This window comes from Ipomoea nil, unplaced genomic scaffold (genome assembly GCF_001879475.1).
Source record: "Ipomoea nil cultivar Tokyo-kokei standard unplaced genomic scaffold, Asagao_1.1 scaffold0319, whole genome shotgun sequence".
NCBI classification, from domain to species: domain Eukaryota; kingdom Viridiplantae; phylum Streptophyta; class Magnoliopsida; order Solanales; family Convolvulaceae; genus Ipomoea; species Ipomoea nil.
In genome coordinates this window covers 704,125-713,609 of record NW_017616747.1, presented here as the reverse complement: position 1 = coordinate 713,609, position 9,485 = coordinate 704,125, and the positions used below count along the sequence as shown (strand labels likewise).

Sequence of the window (9,485 nt, the reverse complement as noted above, 5' to 3'; positions counted from 1 at the left end):
AAATGATTTTGTATTAAACTATCTATATATATGCTATTGACGCGTATTGATTGGTTACCAGCATTATTCGCTGACCGGGCGTCGTCCCATTTCTTTATGTGCTTTACATGTGCTGAGTAGTCGGCGAGCGCGTTAGAGATGGATAGATTAGATCCCGTGGACTGTTTTAGTTGTGTTTTGGGCCTGTGTGCCCCTTATGTTGAACAATACGTTAGATTGTTGATGATGGTTTTTGCATGTGCGTTCACAATGGTGTGAGCGTGGCATAGCACTCCCTTTTTCTGGCTTTATATATATAGACTTCCGCTGTGTTTTGCTTATGTTTGTGGTTAGATTATCTTGCATATTTAAGTTTAAAATGGCATGAAAATCGGGGGTGTTACAGTATGTTGAGGTACCATTGTTTCACGGATTGGGAGAACACGTCCCTCGATATACATCCTTTCTTTCCCATTTGGTACTTAAAGAATTGGGGTCGAGGTTCGGATGTTGGTTTATTAAGTTGCACCTTGGCTCGAGTTCCAACCATTCCGACCTCGTTAGTTTGTGATACATCCTCCACATAATTATCTGAACTGGCCTCATTAATTGTCATCGGAAAAATTCTCGTTTTCCAACGTGACGGCTTGCGCATCCATTTGATTCCTCCTTGTGACTTCTTCGATAAGATTGGCTAGTGTAGCTTCCATCCTTTTAAATGGTTCAAGAGTTTCTTCTCGAAAGGTAGCCAGTTCTTCCTTCATTTCTTTTCTAATAGAATTTCCAAGGTATTCCATATCTCGCTTAGCTTCGTGTATCAACTCGTCAATTCTTCTATTGAAGCCATCATACTCTTCTTGATTCACAAATGACAGTTGCATGACAAATCTTGTTTCATGCCACCCATAATCATTTGGTGGGCTATAGCCTTGGTGCTCATATAAGTATGAAGGTGGTGGGGTGTATTGATAATCTTGATAATAGTAATCATAGGAAAAATTGCTTTGGGGATATGTTTGAGAAGGTGGTGGGGTGTATTGATGTGAAAAGGGTACATTGTAAGCTTGGTAGGAGTAATGGGAAAGATATTCAAAATTGTGATATTGAGAGTTCATCGTTTCAAGTCTCCTGAAATCACAAGATTGGGAAAAGCTTTTGGTGGACACAAGATAAACAATTGATATTAAAACAATAAAACAAAAGAAGACTCAGCTCAAGATTCAAAATATCAAATTTCCTTACTATATTAGAAACTCAACAAGACACCCGTTTACCACTCCCCGGCAACGGCGCCATTTTGACTGAGATGCTTTTCGTTTACGGTTCTCATTTAGAAGCGTCGTCAAAAGATTAGATGATATGGGGGTTGTGTAAGGGGCATGAGATGTAAAGAGTTAAAACGAGGTGAGTAAGAACCACCCCGAGTGTCGTACTCAATGAGTGATAACTTGGAAGTGTTGAGAGAGTGTTATGGTAAGGGTATTTGAGCTTGAGGTCCTGGGTTAAGGGATTGCTTTAACAGGTTGTGGTAGAAGAATCGCACGATGTGAAAGAGAAACAAAAGAGGTAAAATAGATGAAAGGAAAACGGGTTCGAATTGTGCTTCGATTGCATTTCGTGGTTGGCCATACCGAAGGTTAAGTGATTCAAACGTGTTGAAACTCTAATCAAGAGGGATGGCAATGCTAATGCGTAGCCGATTCGGTCTAAACGCCACTTGAAGGAACTCTTGTTCTCTAAGAGGCTAACAAACATCTCGCCTACATCCCTTTCCGGACCTTATCCTCTCGGATCTGAGGGCGGGAAATGCAAGTGATAAGCCTAGAGTGCATCACAATCTCTTGCCAATGCACTGATGCACTCATCCTAGATCTAATGGGCGAGTTGCGCACCTCACACACTAGTCTATATGAAAACTCACTTCCAACAAGACAAATAAGCCAACAACAATCAAGAATCACAAATCGCAATACAAATCAATCAAATGCAATCTCAACAACAATCTAAGCCCCTAGAACTTTAGCCAAACATGATAATGAGCAAGATCTAGAACCTATGAAATGGATGAACAAGATTTAAACAATAAATATCAAAGATTAGATTTCACCCAATATGAGGCTAGATCCCTTCCGATGTTCGCAGAAGATGAAGATCCAAGCTTCGAGCTCTCCAATTCTTCAAGCTTCCTTGCCAAACATCTAGATCTTGACTAAAATCCTAGAAGAGAAAATAAAATCTAACCCTAATCTAGAGCTTCTCTCTAAAAATGTGAACTCTAAGTTTAAAATTGTCTCTCCCCCTTCCAAATGCTGAATTTCCCCTTTAAATATTCGCCACCCTATTCACGCACGACCCCACACCGTGAGGCCGGCGTGAATAGGGTATAACCCTTCAATTTTTGCCGCTTCGCTTGGCCTCCCGTTCACGCGGCCCTCACGCCGTGAGGAGGGGCGTGAATGGGAAATACTTCCCATTCCGTCCTTCTTCTCGTGCGTAGTCCCGGTGTGTTCGGTCCTCGTTCGCGCGTTTGTCTCAGCCTTGACCTTTTTGCCGTGCTTTCTGTCCAAAAATACCTGAAAACAAATAAAATGTAAGCGAGAAGGTATTTATGTGCTAAGCTGTTCTTTTAGGATATTTTGCTCTAAAAACATGACTTCTAAGCCAAAACTAGTGCACAACTCATTAGAAAAACTACTGGAAACTTAGTATATTTTGAGGCTTATCATGTCTTAATGGCATCATCAACTTGGTCATCCATCAAATAAAACATTGCATCTTATTTTAATGTTCCTATTAACATGTCATTGTTAAAACAGTTTCACTGTTCATCTTGCAGCATACACAAAAGTCACACATTGTCTTTTTAAAAAATACTCATGTTAGTATTTAGTAATAAGCCACTGCAATTGCTTTATACTGACGTATGGGGCACGTCGGACAAATCTGTTAATGGGTGTCTCTACTATGTTATTTTCGTTGACCACTTTACAAAATATATTTAGTTGTATTCATTAAAACAGAAATCCGATGTGTTTACAATTTTTTCCTCAATTTAAACGCTTGGTTGAGAAATACTTTGGTCACACTATTGTTTCTTTCTACTCAGATAGCAGCGGTGAGTTCATTAAACTCATTCCGTTGTTCAATGCTCATGTTATTTCCCACTTTATTACCCCGCCTCACACATCAGAACATAATGGCACTGCCGAGCGACGACACAGACATATTGTCGAAACTAGGTTGTCATTACTTCATAATACATTGAGTTTAGAACATTATTCATCATTTTGTATCAGCCTATAAATAGTCCTATGGCCAATCAAAATGACCTTACCCTTCCAACAGCTGCCGATAGCACTCCAGTCGACTCCTCCAATAGGTCGACCGCCGTTGTTCCTCAATCCGACCACCGGACCTCCACCATGTTACAGCAAGCACATCATTATGTGCTGATTAAGCTGACAGCCACGAACGATTTGTTCTAGAGAGCGCAGCTAGTACCATTTTTGCGAGGCCAGAACCTGTACGGTTTTGTGGACGGCACCATTGCACCAATGCCTGTCCGCCGGAGTTCCTTGATTCCTCGACATCTTCGACATCCCCGATAGCCAACCATGGGGTCTGCCTCTCGTTCACGGACGTAGAGTCGTTTGATGCAGTTGCAGAGTTTTCGCCAAGGGGACACCTCTCCGTCTGAATACCTCGGCCGCGCCCAAATTCTTGTGGAGCAGCTTGCCTAGGTTGAACGGCCAATAAGGCTAGATGAGCAAAATCTTCATGTCTTCAGAGGGCTAAGGCCGGAGTACCTTTCATTGGTGGCGTCTCTAACGACCAAAAGCGCACCACTGACAATCCTCGAGGTGGCAGACCTCCTCAATACTCATCATTATCGATTCCCAGAAGAGACTGCACTGACTATCCATCCTCCACCGGTTGCCCTGGTAGCACACCAGGCTCTGTTGCAGCCCAGGAACCATCAAGATAGAGGGCGTGGACGCGGTCGAAACCATAGAGGACAGCGTGAGAGAGGTCAGTGAGGGCTCGGCGGTATTCGGTGCTAGATCTGCGATATACCCGGACACACAGCCCTAACATGCTACCGACGATTTGATGATATCGGCAGCCAACGACTTGCTTCTTCGCAATCTGGAGTCCATGTTGCCAACCCACCTCAAGCACAAGTCGCGTTTCAACCATATCAAAATGACCACAATACCGCGCCTTTCTCCAACATGTGGCTTCTTGACACAGGCGCCGACGCCCACGCAACTCTTAATATTGATGGCTTGACTAGGGTAGAACCGTACTCGGGCAGTGAGGCGTTACAAGTCGGGGATGGCTCAGGTTTGGTTATACAAAACATCGGTACTGTTTCTTTAAATTCTAAGTCCCGGTCTCTGTTTTTAAATCGAGTCTTACATGTTCCAAAATTACGTGCATTTCTTTTATTTGTACAAAAATTTACGCAAGACAATGACGTATATTTTGAATTTCACCCAAATTACTTTGTTGTGAAGGATCGTGCCACCAAGCAAACTCTACTTAGAGGTCCTAGCACGGGCGAGATGTACTCGTTAAATTTTTCCAATCCAATTGCTTTTCTATCAGCTAGAACTTCTCCAAAAATTTGGCATGAACGTCTTGGTCACCCGCATTCCCGTGTTCTACATCAGGTTTTGCTGTCCGGTCGTAGGATTGTTAAATTCTTTAAATAATTTATGTACTGCGTGTCAGATGGGCTAGTTTGCGTGCTTCCCATTGGAACGAATTAAAAATTGAGTCAATCACTATTAGATTTAATTTTTTCAGAAATTTGGGGACCCTGTCATGTCCTGTCAATTGATGGACATAAATATTTTGTGCTATTCGTTGACGATTTCTCTAGGTTTATGTGGATTTGCCCAATGAAACTAAAGTCTGATATTCATTCCATATTTACCAGGTTTCATACGTTAGTGGAAAAATAATTTTTCCATCCGATTAAGAGTATTCAGTCGGACATGGGGGGGCGAGTACCTAAAATTAAAATCGGTTTTTGCCGCCACAGGTATATTACACAGACGATCCTTCCCCCACACGCACGAACAAAATAGTCATGTGGAGCGCAGGAACCGTCACGTGGTCAAAACTGATTTATCCTTATTAGCCCATAGTCAAGTTCCAAAGAAATATTGGTCCTATGCTTTTGAGTCAGCAGTTCATCTAATAAACCGCATGCCTTCGTCCGTTTCTGAGGGTACTAGTCCATATTTTCGTATCTTTAATAAACACCCCTACTATAAAATGTTGCGTGTTTTTGGGTGTGAGTGTTTTCCCTATCTACGACCTTACAACACTCACAAGATGGACTACCGCTCCATGTCGTGTGTCTTTCTTGGATATCCGGATTCATTTTGTAGCTATAGTTGTTTAGGCAGGAATTTTGGCCGTATCTACATTGCACGCCATGTCCGCTTAAATGAGTCAGTATTCCCATTTTCAAAGTCGGCCACTTCTTCTACAGTTACTCAGACAACTTGGCTGCCTTGGGCGTATTCCCAAATTCGACCACCCGTTGCTGCACCATTGCCCCAAAGTTTCGCGCACTCCCCTAGTGGCCATCAAAATACACAAGCCATACACACATCATCGTCTACGGCAGGTGCGGCGTCATCTTCATTTCAACCGTCAACCTCCTCTAAGACGAAAACCCGATGGCGACGCCAGCGTCCCACCGTGCGCACACATACTATGCGACTGCGTGTCACCATAGATGCTCAGCGTCGACAACTGAAGACCATGGTTTCATCCGTGGATGATGATGAGCCAACATGCCACTCACAGGTAATCTGATTGCCACATTGGCGTAATGCCATGAACGTCGAATTCAACGCTTTACTACACAACCAAACTTGGCGACTTGTTCCACCCCGGCCTAAAATGAACATCATTGGTTGCAAGTGGGTATTCCGCATCAAAAGGAAGTCTGACGGCACCGTTGAATGTTTTAAAGCCCGTCTGGTCGCCAAAGGGTTCAACCAGATTCTAGGCGAGGACTACCTTGAAACATACAGCCCTGTGGTCAAACCGACAACCATTCGGCTCCTGTTAGCGTTTGCAGTTTCCAACGGCTGGACTATGCGCCAACTTGACGTGCACAACGCCTTTCTGAATGGGCGTGTCAGTGAAGACATCTACATGCGTCAGCCTCCGGGTTATATTAACCCGAATTATCCAAATCATGTGTGCAAGCTCCAACGGCCGTTGTATGGCCTAAAGTAGGCCCCACGAGCCTGGTTCACGAGGTTGCATGATTTTTTGGTTCAAATTGGGTTTCGTCCGTCCAAAACGGATGTTTCTTTATTTATTTATGATTCCGGTGACATTCATGCTTATTTACTAGTATATGTCAACGATATTCTCCTGATTGGTAAAAAACCAGATATGATCCAGGATATAATCTCGAAACTATCCACAGTGTTTCGAATTCGTGATCTCGGCAAGCCTCGTTTCTTTTTAGGTATTGAGGCTATTGATGTTACAGGCTCTATGGTGTTGTCCCAGAAAAGGTACATGACTGAGCTTCTTCGTAAGGCAGGTATGGAGTCATGCAAGTCATTATCCACACCTATTGTTGCAAATACCAACCTCGCACATAGTGATTCGGCTCAACTAGATGATCCAACACCGTATCGCCAGCTTGTTGGCTCATTAATGTACCTGTTGATCACTCGTCCGGGCTTAGCCTTTGCTGTTAACAAGCTGTGTCAATTTATGCACTCCCCGACACAGGATCACTGGGCAGCACTCAAAAGGGTGCTACGGTATGTCAAAGGCAGGTTAGACCTCGATCTCCGCCTTGCACCGACTTCTACTCCGGTGCTCTATGCATTCTCTGACTCTGACTGAGCCGGTTGCTCTGTTGACAAGAGGTCAACAGGTGGTTATGCGGTCTTTCTAGGTCCCAATCTGCTTTCTTGGGTTTCTAGATAATAACACACTGTGGCTTGGTCCTCCACTGAAGCCGAGTATAAAGCATTGGCAGACGTGGCTGCAGAGGTTACTTGGATACATTCGCTTCTACGAGAGCTTGGATTATTACCATCAACTGTGTCGGTGCTGTGGTGCGACAACCTGTGGGCCACCTGTTTATGCTCTAATCTTGTATTTCACGCACGGACGAAACATGTCGAAGTGGACTATCACTTTGTCCGCGACAAGTTCGCGTCTGGTGCTCTCAAAGTAAACTTCGTCTCAACACACGACCAATTGGTGGACATCTTCACTAAACCACTTTCCGTTGTTCGCTTCAACGAACTTCGCTTCAAGCTGGGCGTTGTCCCTCGTCCCTTGTCAGCTTGAGGGGAAGTATTGGAGTAGTTAGATGATATAGGTTTGTTAGAGTCTCTAGCCTAGTCTTTACTACTCTAGCTATTATTGTGTAGAGCTTTAGTATATAAACCACTGTAATCATTTCCATAATACATTGAGTTCATAACATTATTTCATCATTTACGGAGGCTGAGTATCGTGCATTGGCGAATGCAGCGGCAGAGGTTCTATGGGTTAAACATTTGTTACACGAACTGCGTTTGAGTTTACCTCAACCACCACTATTGTTCTGCGACAATCTCAGTGCTACATATGTATGTAAGAACCCAGTGTTCCACTCCCGCATGAAATACCTGGCTTTGGATTACTTCTTCATCCGAGATTTGGTGTCCAATGGTTAGTTGGTTGTGCGTTATATTCCATCTTCAGGGCAACTAGCCGACTTACTTACAAAGCCACTTGGGCGTCACCTATTCCTCCTCTTTCGGTCTAAGATTGGCGTCTCTGACAGATCCTCCATCCTGCGGGGGCATGTCAAGCCTATATGCACTAGTTAACATATTCTAATGTCTATTTCCTATTTGTATTCTTGTAGCTTAGGATTGTTGTAACTCACTGCTACTTCCTCCCATCTATACTCTATTTAATTTATACTTGGTTCATTTCATTCATCAATATATGAGCTTTGTATTATCATAATAGAATGTTCAGTGGGAGATGTCGAGACGATGTCCCTAAGAGCAGGGTTTAGCTTTTTGCTACAAAACTGGTTGTATCCCAATGTGTCGCCGCTGGCTTTCTTCACCTCCACAACCAGAAACGAAGGAGTCGTCATGAAAATGTCTGCGGAGATTTCCAGTTTCCATTTTCTTCTGCTCTCTTGTCCCTGCAATCTCACACTGGAATCGCTCTTCTTCACGCTGAAATTATTTAATAGAACACAATTCATTGCAACCAGGCAAAAAGACTAATCTTTGTCTCCATGTCCGGAAACAGAGACGGGGAGCTGAAGCTTTTTATTATTTTATTTTAAATAATTATTTTTAAATAATATTTTAAATTCGAAGTGACATGTTAGAAACATAAAAATCATGCAAATTGGACTAATTACATTAAATTTGTTAGTTTAGGGATTCAATTGTAATTTTTTTTTTAAAGTTCAGTGGCCTAATTGCATTATCGTGTGCTGTTCGATGGCCTATTTGACCCTTATTCACATATATGTATATATGTTCAGGTGAGAACCTACCTTATTTTTTGAATTTGAGAACCTGTGCACACACTTGATGTTGCATCATCCAATGGCCCAAAACATGGTGCACGGGAAAAGTCAACCTAGGAAGCGATGCGCAACGTGTGTGCATTGTGTTTGCAGTGCATTACGTGTGTGAATTGTGTTATAGATGACATGCACCGTCTACTAATATAGATAAATGGCCCAGATTGGTTCTCAGGTTCACATTATATATAGGTTAACATATGAACTCCTATGCACCGTTATATTTGAAATTGGACGACCGAGATATAAGGAGTGGTGCAGTGGTGCACTCGGTGGAGTTGTGCAATGGTGTAGTGATGTGGTGTAGTGGTGCAATGTTTGTATATTTACCAGGTCAAAATCATTATAAACCACAAAATTGAGCAAGATCAACGATACACTACAATGGTACACATGTTCACATGTTAACAAGAGGTTCTCATTTCAACCTTTTATATATATATATATATATATATATATATATATATATATATATATATATATATGAATTTGGATTAGTTGATACTTTGCTTATGTTATAGATAGATTTGTGCTTTTATATTTGTAGTGTTGTTATTGTATTGTTTTTGTATATTTTCTTATAGGTTTATTATTATAGGTATTGAATTGGTAATGCTATTTTTTATTTATAATTTTAAAGATTTTAAAATTTAGCTAAAAAGCTTTGGTTAATCGGTTAACCGATCGATTAACCAAATAAAATTCGATTCGGTTAATTCAGTAATAAAAAATTATTTTGTTAATGATTAAAACTTTAAAAATTTTGATTAATTTAGTTCGATTAACCGGATGCACACCCCTAATCCCTCATGTCTAGGGGTGAACTTTTTTTTTTGTTAGCACAGTCTAAGGGTGAACATTAATGTCACTATTATTGTCTCTATATATATATATATATATATATATATATATATAT

General features: G+C 41.7%; 1 protein-coding gene across 1 annotated transcript; it reads left to right on the top strand.

Annotated features, from left to right (window-relative positions):
- The first annotated feature begins 5,898 nt into the window (after positions 1–5,898).
- Positions 5,899–6,867, top strand: LOC109171505 (uncharacterized mitochondrial protein AtMg00810-like). Its single transcript, XM_019320535.1, has 2 exons — positions 5,899–6,172; positions 6,362–6,867. Exons 1-2 carry the CDS (start codon positions 5,899–5,901, stop codon positions 6,865–6,867), a joined length of 780 nt encoding a protein of 259 aa, XP_019176080.1.
- The last annotated feature ends 2,618 nt before the right edge of the window (positions 6,868–9,485 follow it).